The following is a 26976-nucleotide window of genomic DNA, read 5'->3' on the forward strand; positions in this document are numbered from 1 at the left end:
GCCTATTCAGACAGCCGTCTTTATATTCTGGAGAAGTGTGCCGCTCTCTGATGTATATGAAGGGAGGAGGAACAGCAAAAATTACACCAAGTTCTCTACAAGTGTAACACACACTAACCCCATGCCGTCATACACTTCTCCCCTATTACACCTGTCATTGTTATCAAATTCAATGGGAAAGTGCCGCACGGTTCACAGGCACTCACTCTAAGTGACACATTACGATTTAATGCTTACAGATTGCCTGATTCCCAAACAACATAAAACACCCTGAACAAAAAAAGACAAAAAACAACGTGCATGAAAAGTAATAAAAAAATACAAATACAAGTGCATTACGGAGCCTCCAAAGACCCTGTGCGAACAGTGCCTGACCTCTATATAGGATAGGACATCAATATTAAAACGGTGGGGGTCCTGCACCCCTAGCTGACTCGCTGTTTGAAGGAGGTCAGCCACAGTCTCTTTAATGGCTCATCCATGCAACTATCAGACTTTTATATCAGCATTGATCCTGCCCTGGTCCCTTTAAGCAATTGATCGACAGGTCAGACCTGCACTGATATAATATTGATGGACTATCTGGAGGATTAACCCCTTTACAGAAAAGAATACAATACAATTTCAGGTCCCTAAGGTCTTCCTGAAGCCATCAATAATAAAGTATAATGTACCATCTCCTGTAAGAAGCTATCAATCACAAGTACAACTAAAGATATGAGAAAAAAAATATAAATAATAATAAATATATATATATATATATATATACACACACCCCCCCGATAGAGTCTACTAGCCCCTTTAGTCACCACTTATTAGGTGGAGGAGGAGGTGTAATGGTGGCAGTAATGTGTTCTTGGTGCACCCTGGCTCTTCTGATACCTGTGGATGGATGTTTGGACTCTAGGGGGTTATCTAAGGGCCCTATTACACAGACTGGGACGATTATTGCTCCATGTAATAGAAACAATGATCAGCCGATAACAATGATCAGCTGATCATTGATTTAGGTTAGGACCTAAAATTGACGGGGGCCGACCATGCATAGCGGAGCCAATCACAGACCAGGACTGCCGCGGTGATTGGCTGAGCGGCCTGTGGGCTGACAGGCCCCTAAGACGCTGCTGCCACTGGGACCAGGAAGCTGCGGAGCACAGGAGAGAAGACCAAGAGCGTGCAAAGGTAATGTGTCAGGTGCTTGGGCAAGGGCTAAATGGACATTTCTAACGATGTCCATGCAGTCCTTGCTTCCCAAGTATCAGGCGGTGAAAAAGGTCCAGTGAACGAGCACTAATCTGGCAGATTGGCGCTCATTTACTATTACTGTGTAATGGTGCGTTTACACAGGCAGATTTATCTGACAGATTTTGGAAGCCAAAGTCAGGAATGGATTTGAAAAGAGGAGAAATCTCAGTCTTTCCTTTATGACCTGTTCCCTGTTTATAGTCCGTTCCTGGTTTTGGCTTCAAAGATCTGTCAGATAAATCTGCCTGTGTAAACACACCATAACCCTAAGTCTTGTGGCTGACTAAAAGTCCATCCCTTCCTGGCAGCTGTTGTTCTCTGTAGTCAGGCAAGTTGTATAGTCATGGACTGGCTCCAAGGATATCACAGCAAGACTTTCCAAGGTTTAAAGAGTTTGTCAGCATAGTGCAGAGCACAGTATAGTGCAGTCACGTCAGCAGACATTGTAAAAACGATGACAGTGCAGGAGAGGCCCGGGAACTGTGGCGGAGCGGGGCAGGTATGTATACAGCACTGTTATGTCCCCCGCGGCAGCATCGCAGATTATGTGTTTATGCAACCTCTTTTATGCCATTATCTGCATTCAAAAAGACCCCCCCCCCCTCTCTCTCTCTCTCTCTCTCTCTCTCATTCACTGCTCATTATCAGGAAATCTTGACTCTTTTACATCAGTGGAGCCCTGTCTGTTCTATGGAGAGGGGAGGGGGGAGGAGGGAGATTAGTCACCAGCAGAGAGCAGAGAACAAAGGATTACACAACGGGAGCTGTGTGAAGCTGGTATTCAGAGGTCGGAGAGGTCAGTGCTGACTTCAGAGGAGATAGCCCTGTGGTGTAGCTGTAAATTAACTCTTTGTTGTGCTCTTTTGGTGCCTCATCTCCCTCCACCCCTTCCCTTTTCTTAGAGAACAATGAAGACAGGGCGAGAGCTTAAAACTGCTTTCTCATGATAAAAATTAATTTTTCGGCTAATTAACCCAATTACAAAGTTTCTTAAAATCTCCTGTACTATTCATTTCTGCAAAAAAAAAAAAAAAAATTAAACAGTGACGCTTTAAAGAGGTTAGGAACAACAGAGCTAATTTCTTCCAAAAATAGCGCCTCCCCTGTTTTTCAGGATGTGTGTGGTATTACAACTCCAATAGAAATGAGCGGTAGTATAGCACACAGGACAGGTGTGGTAATATAGATGTCAGCCCATATAATGTGAGGAAACTACAGGAAGCTTTTCTCCTGCGTGGGCCGATACTTCTGCACAACCTTTTTATTACCTATGCCATGAGGATGATGAACAATGCAATGCTGCTGGACTGAAGGTCAAAGGAGGTCCAAAGCCCTTGTAGATGGGGGGCCTGGGGGCATTCATTACATTGCATAGTTTATTCTCTTTGCTTGCTCTATTGATTTCTGGCAGGTTGTTTATAGCTGATGACGCTATATACTTTAGCTGCTATCTACAGACTATTTTTCTTCCTATGTGGGTTGCATTAACCGTGGCATTGACCTGTTCTGTGCTGGTAAAGTACAGAGTGTCTATGCTACAGAGTCCTCAGAGTCCTGGATTTCTGGCTGGATGGAGGAGAAGTGTTTCTATTTCTTGGAAAACGTCTCACTTGTACTTGTCCCCTGCTATAAACGTGTGAGATTCAGTTTTATCACCTGCTTCTAAGCCTAAAAGGGGTACTCCGGAAAAAAAAATTATTTAAAATCAACTGGTTTCAGAAATGTACATAGATTTGTAATTTTATACTAGGAGCAAGTGATCACTTCCTCTGCAGCGCCATCACAGGGGAAATGAGGTATTGCATGTAGTAAGCTAAAATCAATAGCATGTCTATAAGAGATGAGCGCAAATCGAGCGTTCAACCAGTTTGACAAGTCCGTTCAACACTAGTGGAGACTCCTATGACATCCATACAGACCGGGGTGGTGTGGATGAGAGTAACTGAAATGGATTGTCCCATTTCTAATCCAGACTTCCCCTTTAAGCACATACTTTCCTTAAGTTTGCTGGCTTTCTGATAATGTGCGTTGTAATACTTGGGGAAGCCATTAAAGCCCTGCTGCTTGTTTCTGCTCCATTCTATCATAATATGATGCAAACCACATTTTAATAAGAACAAACCCAATGCCTCGCTGAGACTATTACTATGTAAACCCGTCACCGCACATGCCTCCTGGGTTGTTATAGGTAACCACTCATTTAACAAGACGTTCAGCAGAAGAATCCAACAGGAAAGCTACAGTAATCTGCTTTGTTCTGTGTTACCATGGGATCGAAGTGGTCAGGAACCCTGAACCTATTCTTCTAGTTTCTGTGGAGGTCAAAGGAAACATGGAGGGTTCACTTAATAATGTAATATACTGTACTTATATAATGTATACACAGCAGGATACAAGTGCATACACTGCACAGGCTGTACATGCTGACAACAAGTATACAAGACAGAAAATGTACAGAGATAGATAGATAGATAGATAGATAGATAGATAGATAGATAGATAGATAGGAGATAGAGAAATAGATAGATAGATATAGATAATTCCTGCAGGTCCAATTTAGCAGTCAGTATTGGACTATAACAACAGCAGAAACAGATATCGGCTGCTAGCATCTAACATTTTGGGTTTGCTTCTATGGATGTCTCTAATTCCTGAATTTGGGAACCAGTACAGTTCCTTGAGGATCTATGATCCATGGCCATTGGGCTGTGAAGGCATGCTGATATCAGAGACAGGGAAAGTAAGCTAATTGCAGACATATCAGACAGCAGATTATCACTTTGCAGAACATGTGACCAATGCTTCTTTACTACTGGTGGGTATAGAGAGGACCCTATAGTAGTATTTCCCAATCTGTGTATAGTGCTATTTCCCAATATGTGCATAATGCTATTTCCCAATCTGTTAGGGCATGGTGGGAGTTGTAGTCCTGCAAAAGCTAGAGAGAGGCAGTTTGGGAAACAAGACTATAGACACTGGATTCTAGGTGGGTGACAATTAAATTGGAAAGTATAGGCATCTAATTTTTCATTCAGTCTCATATTTTTACAATGAATCCATATAGTTTTTCCTTTACCAGTTCTGGGCCCTCTAACCTTAAAGTAAACTACATTCAGGAACAGTAAAGGAGGGGGGTTGGACCCTTATTAGCCTCGTCCTTAGATCCTTAGATGTGACTTTTCCTCGGCACAAGTTCCTGACACATAAGAGTGAGCATTTTCTGCGGCCGTGCTATCCTGCGCTTGGCTCAATCCCTGACGTGTTTGGGAGTTTTGATCACATCCCTTGTTGTACTTGTAAGATATAAGGCTGACAATCTCAAAGGGAATCTATCAGCGAGGAGCGATTAAAGATTAATCTGTTCTGACACATACCGTATGCCGCGCCGCCAGCTCCTCAGCCTCCTAAGGAAGCGCTAGTGCATACAAATAAATAGGTCTTGTTTATGCATTCATCAATTTTCTATCGTCTGACTTTTGAGCTTCGCTTTGTCGTATCTTTTTATGTTCTTTTTTTTATTTTCCTACTCACTTGCATAGAAACACAAGAGGTTAATACTGTACTCTGCAGATTCCACGGGTAACAATTCAGACACAGCATGATACAGATGGGCACGTGGGACAAAAAGGAATGGTAAGACGCATCGGCCATGGCTGAGGGGAACAAAAGACCTTGCTGCTCTATAAAAAAAATATGAGATCTCCATAGTGAGAATCACATCCCAGGACATGGTAACATGGGAAGCACGTTGTGTAAGGCCGCAATCACACAGGCAGGTTTTGGTGCCATAAGTGAATCCATTAATCTGGTAACATAGATACATTTACTGGTTACCATCACCAGGACGGTGAAATACTTCATATATACTGTACACCCATCAACCACAATAATAAAAGGTACTGACATGTTAAGTAACATTGTTTTGCCGCAATTGCCTGTGTCCGGGATGGCATATACACTATATGGACAAAAGTATTGCCACCTTCTATAATATACCTACAGGAGCCAGTGACGACATACAGGTCATTTACTAAAGTATATATATTTTGACCCAAAACAAAGCATATCACACTTGTTGGCCAAACCCAAACGTGTAGATTTTGAAAATGACCACCAGCTGACTATGTTTACGCCATGGAAATCAATGGGACCCGTGCATGGAAAAGTTTGCAGGTTCCCAAGTTTCACCAGCCCTATCCTGTAAACCATCTGATTCCCACTGGGCTGAATTCTCTCCCCTTGTGTCAAGTCCAGCTCCTGCACTGTGATCTCTGGCTGCTGTTTTCACATACTCAACTCTGGCTTTCTCTGTTATTATTTCTACCTCACACACAACAGGACCTTGCTCTCTTTTACCTCACACAACAGGACCTTGCATTCTTTTACTTCACGCACAGGACATTGATTCCTTCTACCTCACACAAAACTAAGAGAGAAAGGAAGGAACTGTTTCCTTTACCCTACACTGCTCTGAAGGCTGTCATTGTTCTGTTGTTTCCTCGCCCCTTAGCCAGGTGCTCACTGACTGGTGTGATTTCAGTGGTGAGTGGGGTTACAGAAGAGACAGAGTTCATGTGACATTGGTTTTAGAAGGGAGGGGAAGGACAAAGGAGCTGAGTCCATGTGGACTAGGAAGTGAGGATTTTCTGCAGCTCCAGGGTGTAAATCAGGATGTGCTGCAGACAAATGGCCCAATTCATGTAATAGAAACCTATTACACACAATCTTAGATTATGGGTAGGAATGTCTGATATATTTGTCTTCAAGTTTATAACAAGAGTCAAAACTTGTAGGCTACTTTCAGGGAACCTCCCGGGTCACTAGTGATGGATTGCGTCTCAGTTGTCAGCCTTTTAGGTTCGCTGTGAGACGGACATATGGCCAGTAGCCGCTCTGTGAGTCAGCGCTTCCCTGTGTAGTCTCCCGCGGCCTCCATGGCTCTGCTTATTGATCAAGGTACTTTGTGATCCAGACAAACGATTACTTCCCACCATCCTACACATCATCTCTGTTGGGGCGTTGAAAATGTCATTCCCGCATATAAATCGTAGTGACGCAAAGGCTGAAGTGAAGATTTTTCTTAACATATAAAAATCTGCTGCACAATAGTTTATTCTTACACTCCAGTAAACTTTACTTAACTACAAGGAGACTGTAGTGTTAGGTGAGGGGGGGATGGTGTCTAAACTATAGGCTGTATACTGTAACCTGCTGCATCATATACTGTATAATACAGGTACAACTACCTGGAGACTGCAGCTGAACTGAGCATGCCCGACCAGACTTAGTAGGTCGTAAACCAAGGGCAACAGGTTATCAAAACAATGAAGGCACATGGGGGATTTGTGAGTCTATATCTCTCATGTTTTCTTTAGAAAGGCTTGTAGATTGAAAATATGTTTCATTTCACGTAATCCACAGCCCCTTTAAGGCCTCCATATACATTAGGGAAAAGTGGTCTAATATATTATATATACATATATACACACATACCGGCCACTTTATTAGGTACACCTGTCCAACTGCACGTTACCACTTAATTTCTAATCAGCCAATCACATGGCGGCAACTCAGTGCATTTAGGCATGTAGACATGGTCAAGACAATCTCCTGCAGTTCAAACCGAGCATCAGTATGGGGAAGAAAGGTGATTTGAGGCCTTTGAACGTGGCATGGTTGTTGGTGCCAGAAGGGCTGGTCTGAGTATTTCAGAAACTGCTGATCTACTGGGATTTTCACGCACAACCATCTCTAGGGTTTACAGAGAATGGTCCGAAAAAAGAAAAAACATCCAGTGAGCGGCGGTTCTGTGGGTGGAAATGCCTTGTTGATGCCAGAGGTCAGAGGAGAATGGGCAGACTGGTTCGAGCTGATAGAAAGGCAACAGTGACTCAAATAGCCAACCGTTACAACCAAGGTAGGCAGAAGAGCATCTCTGAACGCACAGTACGTCGCACTTTGAGGCAGATGGGCTACAGCAGCAGAAGACCACACCGGGTGCCACTCCTTTCAGCTAAGAACAGGAAACCGAGGCTATAATTTGCACAAGCTCATCGAAATTGGACAGTAGAAGATTGGAAAAAAGTTGCCTGGTCTGATGAGTCTCGATTTCTGCTGCAACATTCGGATGGTAGGGTCAGAATTTTCGGTCAACAACATGAAAGCATGGATCCATCCTGCCTTGTATCAACGGTTCAGGCTGGTGGTGGTGGTGTCATGGTGTAGGGAATATTTTCTTGGCACTCTTTGGGCCCCTTGGTACCAATTGAGCATCGTTGCAACGCCACAGCCTACCTGAGTATTGTTGCTGACCATGTCCATCCCTTTATGACCACAATGCACCCAACATCTGATGGCTACTTTCAGCAGGATAATGCGCCATGTCATAAAGCTAGAATCATCTCAGACTGGTTTCTTGAACATGACAATGAGTTCACTGTACTCAAATGGCCTCCACAGTCACCAGATCTCAATCCAATAGAGCATCTTTGGGATGTGGTGGAACGGGAGATTCGCATCATGGATGTGCAGCCGACAAATCTGCGGCAACTGTGTGATGTCATCATATCAATATGGACCAAAATCTCTGAGGAAGCTTCCAGCACCTTGTTGTATCTATGCCACCAAGAATTGAGGCAGTTCTGAAGGCAAAAGGGGGTCCAACCCGTTACTAGCATGGTGTACCTAATAAAGTGGCCGGTGAGTGTACGGTACAGCCATCATTTACCGAAGGTGTATGGTCCACTTTAGAAGCAGCTTATGCATTTAGATATTGTTTAGAGTCTACATTAGAGGATAATTTCACAATATATACGTCCAATGTACGGCACTATATACGGCACCTATTGGCTAACATTGTATGCCTCTGCTACCAAAACACTGTATATATATATATATATATATATATATATATATATATATATATATATATATAAAAAACTCCAGAAATTGCGGCACCTCCGTATCGTGAAAAACGTGTTTCTTTATTTCATATAAAAAAAATTACAAACAAGTGCTAATAATTTTTTTTTAATATGAAATAAAGAAACACGTTTTTTACGATACGGAGGTGCCGCAATTTCTTGAGTTTTGTTTGAAGTAAGGACGTGGTTCCAGTCCTTGTTGCGAGCACTTCATCACCGTACCTGTAGGGGAACTCCTCTCTGCTTTATATATATATATATATATATATATATATATATATATATATATATATATATATTCTTTCACTGTACACCTTCGTATAGAATTGCATTGTCTATCCAGCAATGTATAATTGGCAAGAAAGAGGCCAGAAGTAGACTATTCTGGCCTCCATCGGATGAATGGAGCATCGCCAGGCATAGGCTTTAAAGCGAATGTACCATCAGGCACATTCGCTTTAACATGACCCACGGATAGATCTGCGCCGTTCTATCCACGGGTACCGGGCCGGGGCTAAAGCACTAGAGGCAGGCCGGGCCGCCCCCCAGTGGGAGGAAACCACCGGGCCGTGGTTTAAAAAATGTACCGCGCCGCCCCCAGAGGGAGGAAACCATCGGGCCGTGGTTTAAAAAAATATACAGTGGCACCGGCTTCCTTGCGCCAGCGCTGATTTATTCGTGGGTCATGTTAAAGCGAATGTACATGATGGTACATTCTCTTTAATGTAAACACAGCCTGAAGGCCCTATTACACAAGACTAATATCGTGTAAATTATCGTTATATTGTTTGAATTTAAATGATACCCTTTGTAGTTCCAGGCAACGATCAAACAACCAAACAAGAAAACGTTCATTGATCATTTGATACTGACACAAAAAATTGTTAACTGTTCCTTGTAATTCTACACCGCTCGATCATAGTAAAGATTGTAACTAACGACTACCATTCTGTGTAATATGGGGAACAATTTCTGATTAACGATAAATGATTTGTGATTGTTTATGGTTAACGTTAGAAATCGCTTTGTTTAATAGGACTCCGAATAAACCTCCGAACTCCTGAAGTCTAAACCAAAGAAGGTGATGGTGCATATAATTATAGATTCTTATACATTATACAGAAGAGTCATGATTCCCGAATACGGGATAAGTTCTACCTAAACATTTATGTTATGTGATCTCAGCACCGAGAACGCTATGGAAGAACCGGGTCTCAGGAGCATTAGCTGAATATACTTAGGAATATAGTATAATGTTACCATTTATTACATATGTGTATATATACATATAGCTGCTAGGTAAATGCATGATAGCTGCCCAGACTATAACACCAGTTTCCCATTGTCTATCAAAATATTTTGCTTCCCGTGACCTTTACTTGTACCGAGCGCCTTGTGCCGGCCCTCACATCCCGTCTTTATAACCCTTATACGCCTGTAAATCTCACTGTGACCCTAATGAACTAACATCTTGCTCAGGTCTGCTGCCACGCACACAGGGAAATAAATCACAAGAAGAATTGATCGTTTCCAGCCCAGAGCAGGAGAAACCAGGTAAATCACACGAGCCTTAGAAATGGGTTATACTATAGAGCAGTGGTCGATAGCGGAGCTGCTGCCAATGTACAACTCCCAGCAGGCCTAGACCGTGCATGGTGGGAGTTGTTGTTTTTGGTTGGAGACCACTGTAGTGTATTGGCTATAGGATACCACTGTAGGCTCAGAATCATTGGTAAAGCTCAAAGTATAAAAGGAGAAACAGCTCCAGAGACATAATGCAGGTGCTTCCTGGCTGTACAGTCATTATAATGACAACGTATGTGGTCTGCGTAGTATTCTGTGTATTGATATAGCCATTACAGAGCGTAACACAGCTAGGTCAATGAAGATGTGACTCCAGAACTATACAGTATAATGCAACTATAGCATAAACGGGAATGCTGTACAAGGTGCAATACCAGATACAACCTGTACGCAGTAGTGGCGCTATATATACATAAAGCACCAATATGGCTACTTCTTACTTAGTTGAAAATCTAAGGGTATGTTCATACTGAGTAAAACCCGCGGCGGAATCCCGTCTGTCTCAGTTTCCCATAGCAGTCTTTGGGAGAGCGCGCGCTCCTCCGCAGACGTCGCTTTCTGTTCAAAGAAGTGACATACCACTTCTTTGAGCGGAGAGCGGCGGTAGTGGAAGAGCGCGCTCCCTCTCATTCACTCACACCAGAATACTGAGCATGGCGGGATTCCGCATCGGATCTCTCCGCCATATTTGCTCAATGTGAACATACCCTTAAATTGTAACCGTCATTCAAATGTCACTTTTTAGAAAGCATCAATAGTACAAGCGATTTTAAGAAACTCTGTCATAGGTTTTATTAAGCAAAAGAGTTTCCTTCTCTACTCGGAAAGCTGTTTTCCTTACAACCCCCCACCCCCCCCCCACCCCCCGCTAAGGATTTCTGTGTCCGTCATGGTCTATGGAGAAGGGAGGGGGCCAAGGGGGATAAGTGAGAGCCGAGACGAAAAAAGGCAGTCCTGCAAAGCACAAGGTCCTGCAATCTTACCTCAACATGTTCACAGAAAAGCACTGACCTTTCTGACCTGTGAGTCCACGTTTTATGTGCCCAGTCTCCAAACTGTACAGGTGCTTCTCTCCTCTTCCTGCTCACTCACCCTCCTTGGCCCCTCCCACCTCCATAGGTTATAATAGACACAGGAAACCCATCTTCACTTTGCTCCTATGTAATAAATACGGCTTTGCCTAATAATAAGCAGATGAGAAGTGAGGGGGGCTGGAAAACTGCTTTTTGAGTACAGAAAGAGGCTTTTTTGCTTAAAAAACCTATTACAAAGTTTCTTGTACTATTGATTTCTGCAAAAATATTTTAAATGACAGCTTCACTATTAAGATCAATTTTCTATACTGTACAGTGAGGAAACCCTGCAATTGTCTTCTTAAGAAAGAAGTTGTTGCTTCCCATAAAAAAACACAGTGAATAAGATTCAACCAGCTGCTGCACTGTCAAACAGCTGTGTCCAGATGTCACATGTCGCGCCGGCCCAATAAAACAGAATGATATCAACCATGATACCAGTCTAGCTTAGGTAGGAAGCAACATGAACATTCAGGAACCGGCTAACTGACAGCTATAGTAAGTGCATGGTGTGTTCTTCATGCTTGGTATATGACAGCAGAGGATGCTTGCCTGTATGAGAGACGCCTCTACCTATCCGGATGCTCAGCTCCCGCTCATCGTATGACTCTCCTTCATCCTTCTCCTTGATGGGTTTGAAATCATGATTTGACGTTGCGATGGAGAAAGGATCGTCGCTCACACCCTGAAAGGAGAAGAAGGGGACATGTCAGAGAAGCAGATGATTTAGGGGGGTTTATCACTAAGCTGTCACAGGAGTCACTATGGGAAAAATTTACCAATATTTGAGCTATTTTCGACCATTTGCCTGTCAATACCAACCTGTGCCTCTCCAGCTGTTACAAAACTACAGTTCCCATCAATCATGCCCGGACAGCCAAATTGTAGTTTTCCAACAACTGGAGAGCCCTTAGTCAATCAACAGTCAATGTAAAAGACATTCACAAATCATCTTTTTGCTATTGGAAACCAGTTTTAGTATCAGCCATGCATGCCACAGTCCTGGAGGACCCTTTTAACTTGTTATGCAGATTAATTTAGAGCGCAAACTGTTCTTGATGGGAGTAAAGGTTCTCATTGAGGAGAGCCGCTGCTGTATTGAGCATGCCATGCTTCATGGGAAATAAATATGCAAACTAGCTCTCCTGCAGAAAGAATATAACAGTCTCTCTGGTCACCTATAGGTAGCTATCCTGTAATGGCCCTTATACATGGGCAGATTATTGGGCAATTTAGTGTTCTCAAGAACAGCTGTCCACCTCTGCTCCTGTAAAAGGGCCAGCGATCACATCTTTTGTGCGGCCAATAAACTCATTTACACTGCACATCACCTTGTGTAAATGGGATGTGTGAGCGATAATGATGAGTTTAAATGGCCGTGTGCACAATTAAATGAGCCTCTGTAAGACTCTGTAAATGAGCGCTGATCACAGAGATCACTGGACCCCGCCAGCCGGTATAAAAGGTTCTATGTCAATGTCAGAACTGTAAATTTTCAAAATGGTCTGTGAAGCTCAAAACACGGGACTAGTTAGATATCCCTCCAGGGAAGGACCTAGAAAAGAGATGGCTCCTGTAAGGAAACCACCAATACCACGGTGGACCTTTTTGCATATTAATGTTTCTCAGGGGGCAATGCACCTACAGTAGGATTTTACTTTCACTGCATTGAGCCCTTTTACCAGAAGCCAAGTGTCTTCTTTGGCTGGTCTCCCTGAGATCAGTGATCTGTTTGCCGTATTGGTCTACTAGGCATTGCTCCCACCCACCCAGAAACCTGCTCCACACTGATGAGAGACAACACCCTGAAACAGCTGTCTGTGGATGGACACCCGGCTTTGGTATTTCCCTGGTCATATCATCAGACTTGTAATTGGGTTGGATATTGATTGAAGGGGCCACTTAATATGGTGGTTTTGGTGGTTTATGTACAGGAACCAACCCTCTGCTAGGTCCTTCCCTGGTGGAATAACTGGCTAGTCTCGTTTTAAGACTCCTAACTGAGGCTCCGTAGACCTTTTTGCATAGTGATGTTCCCCATGGAGCAATGCACCTAGGATTTGACTGTATTGAGCGCTTTAACCAGCAGCTGACAGTGTCTTCTTTGGCTGGTCTACCTGAGATCAGTGATATGTTTGTTTGCCATATCAACCGGTGAAATCAAATTCCAAGGTGTGCATACACTTCATGCAATGGAGACACCGGGAGACTCCTTGTAGGGGTCAATACATTTTTTCAAGGCCGCGCCAAAGACCAGATGAGGTAACAGATGCGCATTGAGAAGCGCTGCATCCATACGGTAACTTTTATATACCCTCACCCTTCTGTTATGTCACCGGTTAAAAAGAAAAGTTGACATTTTACACATCCCCAACATTGGAGTTGAATATGTTTTGCGCAATACCGAGAATAATTATACCAATACTCTAAAACTATTATGGTAACATTAAGAGTCTGTCTGTGAGCGGGCATAGTAAAAACACATTAATCGAGGAGCGTTTCCTGGTATTTATCACTAGAGACTCTCCCTCGTCTCCTCAGATTTTTCTCGCCCTGCGCTATCTCCGATGCTCGGCGTTCCTCAGCCCTTCTCCAGTCCCGACCGCATACAAATCAGCTGATAAACTGTGGAATACATTAAGAGTGCGTACGAGACCTTCATACGCCGCTTTAATCTAAATCAAACCCTTATGTAGCTAAGCTTGTTGACAGATCTTATTTTCTGGCGCTGCTCTCGAAATTACGAGGGAAGGAAAAATATAAAATTTCCGAGCCGAAGAAGAGCATGAAGTGGAAGACGGCGAGTGTCTCATCAACCCCTAACAGGAGATGTATTCTTGGGAGGAAGCCAATGCAGAAACTGCTACTTTACCCACAGACGAAGCGCCTCGGCCGCCGTGAGGTTACAGGATAAAATGAAATCCGGCATGAAAGCAAAGCCACCACCGGATAATAAAATAAAGCACAGAAGACATATTGAAAGTGCAATTCTTTTCCCTTCTTAATAAAAAGGCCTCGTAAAAAAAGCGGAACATTTCTACAGAACATATTGATCACAGACATTTATATTATATATCACAACAGCTCATATACTGAGGCGTACCTGCAGTTTCAAAAGAGTTTAAAAAACCTGCCTGGCTGTTACATTAACCCTTCAGGGTGGCGTCAAGGTGATTTTTGGGCTCTTAGAAAGGTAAGAAGCAGAGGCAAAGCAACACTGTGTGGCTGTAGATAATGATGACGACAAGCCAGCAGGTTATACAGAGGGGGAAGAGTAAGATTACATTCAGGAAGCACCACTGTATACGTCTACTTCTATTTACACAAGGAACCACTGCCTATAACTTTATGGGTGGTAAGAGGTGCGAGGGAAGCTTTGATTTACCTTTCAGGAACATTATAGATGCTGTGGAGGAAGCAGACAGGCTCACAGACTGCAGGTAACACAGCCCTGGATCTCTCCTGCACTAGCTAAGCACCGCCCCTTCCTGTGTTCTATCTTGGTCTCTTTGCTAATAGGGATTAAAGGGGTTATCCATGGCTACAAAAACATGGCCACTTTCTTCCACAGACAACACCACTCTCGTCTCCAGTTCAGATGTGGTTTGCAATTAAGCTCCATTCACTTAAATGGAACTGAGTTACAAAACCTGCACCTAAACTGGAGACAATAGTGGTGCTGTCTCTGGAAATAAGTGGCCACGTTTTTGTAGTGCTGGATAAACCCCTTTAAACAAGTGGTGGACAGCAGTTTTCTGGGGAGTGTGACACCTAGTGGCAAAGAATTTAGATCTACTTTTCTAAGCCAAGGTGTTGATTTTGGTAAATGAAGTGATGAACAAATATGTTAGGAATCACCTGGGCTATCACATGGATGGAAGTTAAAACAACAATGATATTGGAAAGTCAAATTTACTAAAAAGGTCTCACATTTTATAATCTGAGATAATGTCAAACCCCAGTCTTTCTATAGGGCAGAGTCACTGTTGGGCAAAATCTTGCACCAGCATCTAGGTGTGTCCCCAACCCAGAGAGCCAGAGCAACTATTGCGCTATTAGTAATGTAAGCAGGGTCTATGATTTGCCATGACGCAGTAGGGTTACCTGAAGTCTGCATTTTTATATCAAATCAATAACTCGGCTTTGCTGTGTTTAACACAACATTAAAGGCTCCTTTCTAGGAATAAAATTCTGCACATTATGAGCAGCTCCGGAGAGAGGCACAACCACAACAGCTGTGCGGCCGATGGAGGATAAGATTGTGCGCTGCCGCTTAATGCATTCAGACCAAGTGGTTATAATGAAATTCCTCGAGTGACCGCTAAGGAAGTCGGAGAATTCCCTCAGCGGCAAATAACAGAAGGGTTTCCACAATCTCTTAGGCAGTCAGTCGATCTGTATATCGAGCTGCAAAACCACGAAACCCTGTAAGGTGCATTAACCTTTTCACCTCTGACATGGAAGGGCACATTTACTAACATGTATGCGGTCGCCTGAATGGAGGAGCGGTGTTGAGTGTAGGGTGGGAGCTGCTTACATGGTAGTCTATTGATCATGGGGCACGTTTATCCCACTTTCAGCACTTGTGTGTATACGGAGGAATAAGGAATGAAGGAATGGACTGCTACACATGGTGTAATGCAGGGGTCCCCAAACTACGGCCCGTGGGCCCCCCAAGGCCTTTTATCCGGCCCCCGCCGCACTTCCGGAAGGGGGAACTCTTTCCTTGGTGGTCAGTGAGAAGACTGCTCTCACTGAGCACCAATAAAAGAGTTCCCACTTCCGGATCACGCCAGCCCCCGCCCCGCATCCACACTGCTGCCGACATCCCCGCCGAAAGGATCCCCCAGCAGGTACAGCGACGTCATCACTGCCCCTGCCGGAGGATCCCTCAGAGATCATGTCCAGGTTACATCCCAGGCGGGGGGGTTGGTGGTCCGTGCCGCGCGGAGGAGGCTGGCGGCAGGGATAACATCTGACACTGCTCCGAGATCTGCGGTCCTGCTCCGGGATCTGCGGTCTGGTGCAATGGACCGCAGATCCCGGAGCAGTGTCAGATGTTATCCCTGCCGCCAGCCTCCTCCGTGCCGCACGGACCACCAACCCCCCCGCCTGGGATGTAACCTGGACATGACCTCTGAGGGATCGTACGGCAGGGGCAGTGATGACGTCGCTGCTCCTGCTGGGGGATCCCTCCGGCGACTGACCGGCTGAAGAGGCTAGAAAAGATGAACACAGTATTAGGTGAGTATAATTTTTATTTTTTTTTTTGTAGCAATGCAGGGGGGCATATATGGGGGACATTGTAGGGGGACAATATAACTATATGGGGGACATTATTACTATATGGGGGACATTATTACTATATGGGGGACATTGCAGGGGACAATATAACTATATGGGGGACATTGCAGGGGGACAATATAACTATATGGGGGACATTGCAGAGGGTCATTATAACTATATGGGGGTCATAACTATATGGGGGACATTGCAGGGGGCCAATATAACTATATGGGGGACATTGCAGAGGGTCATTATAACTATATGGGGGTCATAACTATATGGGGGACATTGCAGGGGGCCAATATAACTATATGGGGGACATTGCAGGGGGGCAATATAACTATATGGCGGACATTGCAGGGGGACAATATAACTATATGGGGGACAATGCAGGGATACATTATTAGTATATGGGGGGCTGGTTGAGGGTGTGAAGGGGGAGTTAGGGGAGGCTGGTTGAGGGGGGAGTGAGGGGTTGAGTGTGGGCTGGGTGAGGGGTGGAAAGAGAGGGATGCTTTTCCTTTTTTGTTGGGGGGGGGGGGGCGTTGTGGCATTTTGCACAGGGATTTGATTATAGTTTTTTTTTTTTTTTATAGTCCGGCCCTCCGACGGTCTTAGGGACATGGAACTGGCCCCCTGTGTGAAAAGTTTGGGGACCCCTGGTGTAATGAATACAGTACATATGGGATCTGTCTTAAATTTGCAGATAACCTGCTTTGTCCATTCTCTATCCCAACATAAGGCCATACTACACCAAACGATTAGTGGCCGTACTTGGCAGAGAATCGTTTGGTGCTCTCACTGTAATTGCTTCCCCCTTATTATTGTGCTATGGAATACGGCCACTTTGAGTGGATAGTTGCAGTAACAGCTGCTAAAAGCAAAGAATGGAGGACAAGGCACTACTTAAGTCTGTAAGGTGGGGTGCTCACCCCAATATGACATGAGAAATTAATGCCAAATCAACAAACAAAGAAAAAGCCATGTCACACATGCGAGGGTGGCACTCCCCCAGGACAAAATAGAATAAGCTGCATGTAAGAGTGAAAAAGTATGACAAATTTTATTAGTACACAAAAAACATAAAGTGCAGGACATACAGAATAAAAGCAATTAAAACCACAACATACAGAGGCCCATGTTAGATAGACATGGAGCCAGGACAAGCCGACATGTATAAATGTTATGACCCCCCTATGGCTAATAGTACTGACTCACAGCAAAAAATGACGTAAATGTGTCAAAGTATGAGCAATAATGTCTCTATGAATGACTAAGCTCTATGGACACAAAACAACCAGTGGTAACAAAGAAGAAAAAATAGAAGAAGATGTAGGAGTCTAGTAATAAGATCAGGTATCACCAGAGGGGGAGTCCATGTCAGGGTCCGAGAAACCTGGCTCCATGTCTATCTAACATGGGCCTACAGTGAGTCCAAGAAGTATTTGATCCCTTGCTGATTTTCTTTGTTTTCCCACTAATAAAGACACTATCCTTCAGCACTTTTAATGGTAGATATATTCTAACATGGAGAGACAGAATATCAAGAAAAAATCCAGAATATAATTTTAAAGAATATATTTTAATTAATTTGTATTTCAACGAGGAAAATAAGTATTTGATCCCTCTTGCCAAACACACTCAATACTTAGTGGCAAAGCCTTTGTTTGCAAGCACAGCGGTGAGACGTCTGTTGTAGTTAACCACAAGTTTAGCGCACACACCAGGGGGAATTTTGGCCCACTCTTCTTTGCAGATTCTCTCTAAATCATGAAGGTTGGTGGGCTGTCGCTTGGCAACTCTGACCTTCAGCTCCCTCCATAGATTTTCCATCGGATTGAGGTCTGGCGACTGGCTGGGCCACTCCATGACCTTAATGTGATTTTTCTTGAGCCAATCCTTTGTTGCCTTTGCTGTATGTTTAGGGTCGTTATCATGTTGGAAGACCCAACCACGGCCCATTTTCAGAACCCTGGCAGAGGGGAGGAGGTTGTCCCTCAGGATTGTGCGGTACATGGCTCCATCCATCTTCCCAGTGATGCGGTGAAGTAGCCCTGTACCCTTGGCAGAGAAACACCCCCAAAACATTATGCCTCCACCTCCATGCTTGACGGTGGGCACAGTGTTCTTGGGGTCATAGGCAGCATTTTTCTTCCTCCACACATGGCGGGTGGAGTTGAGGCCAAAAAGTTCAATTTTGGTCTCATCTGACCACAAAACCTTCTCCCAATAACTTGGTTCATCTTTCAAATGCTCATTGGCATACTTGAGGCGCGCCTCCACATGTGCTCTCTTCAGCAGGGGCACCTTTCGGGCACTGCAGGATGTCAATCCATTGTTGTGCAAAGTGTTGCCAATTGTTTCCTTGCAAATTGTGGTCCCAGCTGCCTTCAGGTCATTTGCTAACTCCTGCCGAGTGGTTGCAGGACGATTTCTGACTGTTCTCAGCATCATTGCCACCCCACCAGGCGAAATCTTCTTTGGAGCACCGGGCCGAGGTCTGTTGATTGTCATGTTATACTCTTTAAACTTTCTGATAATTGCACCAATAGTTGTTACTTTCACATCCAACACCTTACTAATCTTTTTGTAGCCCATTCCAGCTTTGTGAAGGTCAACAATTCTGACTCTGAGGTCCTGTGACAGCTCTTTGGTTTTACCCATGTTGGAGACTTGAAATCTGTGTGATCTGTCTGATTCTGTGGACAGCTGTTTTTCACACAAGTGATTAGTGAGAACAGGCGGCTTCAGGTCAGGTAACAAGTTGATTGGGAGTGTCTAACTGGTCTGTAAAAGCCAGAACTGCTAATGAATACTAAGGGATCAAATACTTATTTCAATCCATGAAATACAAATCAATTAATATATATTCCTTAGATTTATTTTCTGGATTTTCTTTTTAATATTCTGTCTCTCCATGTAAGAATACATCTACCATTAAAAGTATAGAATGATCATGTCTTTATTAGTGGGCAAACAAAGAAAATCAGCAAGGGATCAAATACTTCTTGGACTCGCTGTATGTATGTTGTGGTTTTAATTGCTTTTATTCTGTATGTCCTGCACTTTATGGTTTTTGTGTACTAATAAAATTTGTCATACTTTTTCACTCTTACATGCAGCTTATTCTATTTTGTCCTGGGGGAGTGCCACCCTCGCATGTGTGACATGGCTTTTTCTTTGTTTGTTGATTTGCAGTAACAGCTGCTCACTACCCTATACCACAAGGGATATTGTTATTACCCCTTCAGTACCACAGACCACCTGGGATATTGTAATTACCCCTTCAGTTCTCCAGATATATTGCCATTACCCCTTCAGTTCTCCAGACATATTGCCATTACCCCTTCAGTACCACAGACCACCTGGGGTATTGCCATTACTCCTTCAGTTCTCCAGACCTCCAGTGATATTGCCACTACCCCTTCAGTACCACAGACCACCAAGAATATTGTCATTGCCCCTTCAGTACCACAGACCACCTGGGATATTGTCATTACCTTTCCAGTACACCAAACTCCGACCCTAAATCATTATCCCCTTCTTTACTCTCTCCGTAACACTAGTTTGTAGCTTATTGCCAACAACACGTTCCACTAAATAAGGGTAGTTGACACAAGACAACCACTTAAAGACAACCACTTAAAAGATGATCCAACATCTTTTTAGGAATCATGGGACTCACGACTATAATTTACTCTTGATAAATATTTACCTTTTTATTTTCGACAGTTTTTTCCTTTGTACTCTAAAAGAAAGCATGCGTTATATTGCGAGTTATATAACGGCAGAAACCCTGGAATGGCCATAAGCTGCTGGAACGGCGTCTGCACAATGTAATGTAAGTAGCCGGTCAGCCCCGAGCACACAACCAAGGATGTCTCACAAAGACGATTTCAAGATCCTTTAACATCAATTTACCTTTAAAACAGCCAGCGTGACACCTAGTCTATGCCGCCTAAGTGTTTCTATTATCTGTGCCGCCAAAGTGTGCAAGACTGAAGATAAATTGGATTCTCATCTCCTGCTTTGGCCCTAATAATTCCTGACTGCTGCTATTCATATTAATTGTCAGAGTTTACCGGGCAGCCGTGAACTTTACCCTTCCTCCTGTCTACAGCTCGCGCTCTCCTGGATGTGGCTCGGGCTGTGTATCTGGGGCCTGGCTCCTGTGTAAGGAGGGGAAGGAGCCGCATGCTACAGACCACAGAGAGGAAAGAAAAGGCTGCCAACAAAGATACCTAATACTATTACACAAAGCAAGCCCAAACAATGCCCCCTTGGAGCCTGTAGACGTGACCTTTCTATGAAAGCCATTGTGGCAGGCAGGCTCTGAAATGCGCTTTGTGCCGAGGATCTTCAGCTGGAAATGCCAAGGACCTTTCTCTCCTCTGCGTCTATTGTCTACCAGTCAGAGATAAACAGGTTTTTTTCTAATACGGTGCAAGCGTCACGCCTCAGAATAAGAACAATGACTCCCAGCATTCTATACCAGCTATGTAGAAGTTTGAAAAACCAAACTTCCCCAACTTAGGGAGCCCCGGAGGGCGCTCACTGCTCCAAAAGGAGACAAAAATCAGATGATGCAATCGCCTTTTATTCAAAAAAATAAAAAGTTTTTGCTACAAAAAAATCACCAATAGGTGGCGCTGTAGCATATTTTATTTTCGTAAATTGAGGATTTCACAGATGTATGATGATCATCCATTATTTCCAAATAGTGAGGATCCCTCGCTCACCTTGTGTGACTTCTGGTGATTGGGTTACTTGAAGGATCAGGTCGATCATGACCTACATCAGTGTCAGATATGAAGGACGGCATTCATTGCCCCGTTGCAGTGGTTACAGCCGAAGATAAAAAAGATTGCAAATGGAGAGCGTTGCTTAAAACTAAGAGGGGCTTATTGAACATTTGTTGGGCGGTTTGTACAGTTACAGCGCCACCTATTAACGATTTTACCCCCAAATTTTTTTACTTAACAAATGCACATCATCTGAAACACCCACTGCCCAATTTTCTTCTCATTTGGAACAGCAGAAGGGAGAAGTGGCAGGTGAATAGGGGTAAATGGGGATGTGAAAGCCTCATGTATGAGCACAGGATGCAGACGGGCCGCCTGTATTGAATTAACACATGTAAATGGATTTACACAGACGGATTATGGGCTGAATGGGTACTTAGGAACACTCAACCCTGATAAAGGTCTAGGTGTAAAAGGGCCAGCGATCAGCAAACGAACGAGAAAACACTCATTCATCGCCTGATTGCATCTTCTGTGTCACTGTTATTAGTCGTACAATGTCCTATATAAACCGGGAGGGATGTGCGGCCAACGATGAAGCAATCTCATGATTGTTCATGCGGGACTGGCAGTAAATGAGCGCATGTTGCAGCATCCAAAAGAGCGCACGTCCTACCATTAACGTAGGGACGAGTTTTTTCAGCAATGTAAGATTGATACAAATACAGAAAACTAGAATTCTTTCTTTCACCCATGGTCTTCCCTCCTCGGCTGATCCTGATGGACATCCATGGTCTTCCCTCCTTAGCTGATCCTGATGGGCATCCATGGTGTATCCTCCTCAGCTGATCCTGATGGACATCCATGTTTCTGCCTCCTTGGCTGATCCTGATGGGCATCCATGTTTCTGCCTCCTTGGCTGATCCTGATAGGCATCCATGGTGTTCCCTCCTTAGCTGATCCTGATGGACATCCATGTTTCTGCCTCCTTGGCTGATTCTGATGGGCATCCATGATGTTCCCTCCTTAGCTGATCCTGATGGACATCATGGTCTTCCCTCCTTGGCTGATCCTGATGGGCATACATGGTGTTCCCTCCTTAGCTGATCCTGATGGACATCCATGTTTCTGCCTCCTTAGCTGATCCTGATGGACATCCATGGTCTTCTCTCCTCGGCCGATCCTGATGGACATCCATGGTCTTCTCTCCTCGGCCGATCCTGATGGACATCATGGTCTTCCCTCCTCGGCTGATCCTAATGGACATGTGTCATTCATCACCCACACCATGTAACTATATACTTTCTGCATGCTGGTATATACACTGTAAATCCCATAACGTCTAAAATACAAAATGTTCTGATATTAAAAGAAAACTTTCGGCGTTCACAACACTTTCCTCGACGCTTCTCGCAAAGAAACAAGACTCGGCCCCAGACTCCGAGGGTTTGGGATTAAACATTTATACATCTCCTCCGCACACGGTGATGGATTGTCAATTACTGCAGCAATAAAGCACAAACACAACAACCACACAGAGGACGCAGACACATACTTAGCCTTCTTCCTGCCCAACAAGGGCACAATAAACAGATATTATTTTGGTAAGTCTCCATTATTATCCTTCTGATTTAAAGGTCTGTTAGAGGAGCACAGGTTTTGATAAATAAAGCTCTATCAGTCATTGTCAAAAGACAACACCCTAAAGGGATCCCTGACAGTCCCTATTATAAGTCGGGGGGGTTTAAAGCCATGGTACTACTAAGGCTTTAGAAATTTGGATGCAGGTGTAAACAGAGCCGTACTGAAATCCTTAGGGTATGTTCACACTGAGTAATAGGTGAGGAATTTCAAGCGGAATCCACAGAGCAATGTACCGTTATGTTCAATGGGATTTCAACTCTGTTATTCACACAGCGTTATTTACACGTGTAATGTTCTGCCGTGGATCCGCTTTACGCCCAAAGAATTGACATGTCATTCTTTGGGCAGATTCCGCTAGAGAAGTCCCATAGAAGTCATTGGGACTTTGAATTCCATCTCAAATTCAGCGCCTATTCCACCAGAGCTGAAGAAGAGGTAATTTAAAGCAGAATATTTTCCTCTTCAATTCCTTGCCTATTGCTCAGTGTGAACACACCCTACGAAAAACCATTACCGACCTAAGACTTAAAGGGATATTACGAGTGAAAATAACCTAACCCCTCTATCTACAGGAACAGGATCAGATCTGACCCCCACGATCGAGGACGGGGCCCAAAGTCTTTTTATGAACGGAGTGGCAACGACTTCATTCATTGTCTATGGAAATACAAAAGATATCTGAGTAAAATGCTCGCCAACCTTCAAAAGCTCCTAAGGAGAATGAATAGAGCAGTAGAGCACATATATGCAACTCACCACTTTGTTTATACCAGATACTGGGGGCACCATACTATTGATCACCCCCAGCAATACTATCAGTACTATCGGGACCCCCAGCAATACGATACTTATCTCCAGTCCACAGGATAGGGGATAAGTTATTTAAACTAGGAAATAACTCTTTTAAAGGGTTATTCCATCTCATAAACTGATTACCATTCAGGTAAATATTTATTTATATGTACAGCCTGTGTCAACCAGAGAGGAGAAAGATGCAGCACATAGTCTATTATTTCCTCTTCTACTTTGCTAATGGTCATGTGCTGTGTCTTCCGCTGTCAGTCCGGATCTGCACCATTCCTCATCCCTATTACTTATTCATTACCGCTCTGTGCCGCCTTCCACCTCACTTGTTTCCTTCGCTCGGTTTCCAGCAGCTGACTGGTTAAACCCTCATAGGAAGAGACAACCCATCCAAAACTATTTCTCTGATTAAAAAGCAATCGCCCCCTTTGTACAGGCGACTACCAGGAGTTACACGGCTGGAAATGCCAGGAGCCGTGTTTGCATCCATGAGCGCAGTGATTAATACCTCGGTCTTTTTCATATCAGTCAACACAGGAATATGGCAGAGTGGGCGACCCTCAATCACGGTGATTACACCCTGATTATCCGCAGTATATCACTGTCATCCTGCGGCGGGAACCGGGGCTTGTTAGTCATGAGTGCTGGCTGTGAGATGCACAAGATGTGCACTCCATCACCGAGCCATGATGCAATGCAAGAGAGCAGATGTAGAGACGCTATATCACTGCACATCCACGCTACAGATAGTCATTATTTACACAACCCCAGTGCTGAGGGGCACAGCGCATATATTCTGTGCTTAGTCCATAACTGGAGACCAAATCACATCTGGTGCTTAAATTACAAAGACTCTGCTCACCGGGAGCTTCATGGTATAGGTTTTCATGGCCAAGCAGCGGCATGCAGCCTTACACCACATCTCTCAGATGGAGAGGCATAAAGCCATCAACCCCGGACTGTGGAGCAGAGGAGACGTGTTCTGTGGAGTGACCAATTATACTTCTTTATCTGGCACCTGACGGATGTGTCTGTTTGGTGAAAGCCAGTAGGTGGTTACTTGTCTGACTGTATTGTGTCAGCTGTTATGTATGCTGGAGGAGGGATAATGTTACGGGATTTCCTTCGGCTACTTAGTTCAAATGAATGTTAAACTTAAAGGGGTACCCCTGGCTGGGGTCATTTTTATTGTATGGCTGGGGAGGGGGTGGATATAGAGGCCGCCGGTCACTTACCTCCCCGATTCCTGGATAGCACCGCCCTATTCTCCTGCCCGGCTGCCGCTTTCTGGTCTGAGCTGCGGGACAACGGGGCGGCGCGATCTGGGACCCAGCGATAAAAACGGGAAAGTTAAGTGACTGGCGGCCTCTAGTTCCACCCCCTCCCCGGTCATACAATAAAAATGACCCCAGCCCGGAATACCCCTTTAATCCTTCAGTGTACCAAAACATTGCTGACAACTGTGACTCCTCACCTTGTGGGAACACTTTAGGTCGGTCCCTTTTGATCCCACAACCGCACGCAGAGCACACAGCGAGGTCCATTACGGAATAGAGAAGCCTGAACCTCAACCCCATCCTACACCTATGAAATAAATGGAGATTTTGAACCCAACCTGTCCCCAACATTTTCTGACCTCCCACATCCTCTTCTGGGTGAATGTTCCCACCAACACATACAAGATCTCTAAATACCTTCTTACCTTCATCCTCGGCACCGTGCCCATGCGCTAAGTTGTTTACTCCATGGTCTGATAAGAACGCTTGGAGCACAGGGGTGCTGTAAGGAGCACTGCCCGCGCCCCTGGCCAGCCCACCCCTTATAGTGCTCCTAACAGTCTTACCGGAAAACTAAGTGCAAGGGAATGGTGTCGAGGAGGAACGTTAGAGACATACCTTCATCCTTGGCGTCTCTTGCGCAATGGGGCATATTAGCAGGTTAGATTTGTCTTATTCCCTTTAACCCCTTAAGGACCGGGCCTGAAATGGCCTTAAGGACCAGAGCAAATTTTATGAATATGACCTGTGTCACTTTATTCATTAATAACTTCGGGATGCTTTTACCTATCCGGCTGATTCTGAGACTGTTTTCTCGTGACATATTGTACTTCACATTTCTAGTAAATTGGAGTCGATACTAATAACGAGTCTTTATGAAAAAAAACCAATATAGCGTGAAAAATTGTGAAAAAATGCATTTTTCCAACTTTAAAACTTTTCTGCTTATACAGAAAATGGTTATACCACATAAATTATATATTAAATAGCATTAGCAACATTTTTTTAGACAATCGAAAGCGTAAAACATTAGCAGCAAATTTCCAAATTTCAGTATAATTTAAAATCAGATATTTTTAGGGACCTGTTCAGGTTTAAAGTGTATTTGAGGGAACTGTGTGTTAGAAAGCCCCACAAAGCACCCCATTTCAGAAACTGCACCCCCCAAAATCTGCAAAAGCACATCCAGAAAGTTTTTTAACCCTTTAGGGGAGTCACAGAAATAAAAGCTAAGTGTGTAAGAAATTTGAAAATTTTTATTTTCTGTGCAGAGATTTTATTGTAATCCAATATTTTTCATAATTATGAACCTATTACCAGAGAAAGGCACCCCAATATTTATTGCTCCGTTTCTGCAGTTTATAGAAATACCCCATATGTGGCCCTATTGCGCTATTTGACGCAACCACAAGCCTCAGATATAAGGGAGCGCCTAGTGCATTTCAATGGCTCCGTTATATTTGGTAATTTCTGACTATCACTTCAGCTTGGCCGAGGCTCTGGGGTGCCAAAACCCAAGAAACACCCCTAAAGGGACACCATTTAGAAAACTACACCCCTTAAGGAATGTAACAAGGGGTGCGGTGAGCATTTGGACCCCACAGGTGCTTCACAGATTTTCCGAACAATGTGGCGTGAAAAAAGACAAAAGTATTTTTTACACTGAAACGTTGTTCTAGCCTTCAATTTTTCATTTTCACAAAGGGATAAAAGGAAAAAAAAACACAAAACATGTAGCGCAGTTTCTCCCGAGTACAGAAATACCCCACATGTGGCGATAAAGTGCCAAGGGGGCGCAGGACGAGCCTCCAAAGGGAAGGAGCGCCAATTGGCTTTTGGAAGCTGGATTTCACTGGAATGGATTTCAAGGGCCACGTCGCAAGAGCCCTTGTGCTGCCAAAACACTGGAACCCCCCACAAGGGACCCCATTCTGGAAACTACAACCCTCAAGGAATCTAACAAGGGGTGCAATGAGGATATGGACCCCACTGGTGACGGGCACAAATGTGGAACAATGTGACGTGAAAGTGAAAAATTTTATTTTTTCACTTTCACGGCACAAATGTGCCCGTCATCAAGGGGTCCATATCCTCATTGCACCCCTTGTTAGGTTCCTTGTGGGGTGTAGTTTCCAGAATGGGGTCACTTGTGGGGGGTTTCCAGTGTTTTGGCAGCACGAGGGCTCTGTAAATGCGACATGGCGTTCATCATCCATTCTAGCCAAATCCAACCTCCAAAATCCAACCTCCTTCCCTTCGGAGGCTTGCCCTGCGCCCACATGGTGCTTTATGTCCACATGTGGGGTATTTACGGACTCGGGGGAAATTGCTCTACACAGTGTTTTTTTTTTCTCTTTTAACCCCTTGTGAAAATGATAAATTCAAGGCTAAACCAACA

General features: G+C 44.1%; 1 protein-coding gene across 7 annotated transcripts in view; it reads right to left on the reverse strand.

Annotated features, from left to right (window-relative positions):
• The window catches only part of SLC39A11 (solute carrier family 39 member 11), a 420528-nt gene that overhangs the window by 114365 nt on the left and 279187 nt on the right, over positions 1-26976 (reverse strand). For 6 of the 7 annotated variants that reach the window (XM_069952866.1, XM_069952868.1, XM_069952872.1 and 3 more), the window contains one exon: positions 11378-11510. In XM_069952866.1, coding sequence (XP_069808967.1) covers positions 11378-11510 — 133 coding nt within the window. The remainder of the gene's footprint in view (positions 1-11377; positions 11511-26976) is intronic. The other variant, XM_069952867.1, reaches the window with a different exon arrangement.

The sequence above is a fragment of the Dendropsophus ebraccatus genome, chromosome 14 (genome assembly GCF_027789765.1).
Source record: "Dendropsophus ebraccatus isolate aDenEbr1 chromosome 14, aDenEbr1.pat, whole genome shotgun sequence".
Classification (NCBI taxonomy): domain Eukaryota; kingdom Metazoa; phylum Chordata; class Amphibia; order Anura; family Hylidae; genus Dendropsophus; species Dendropsophus ebraccatus.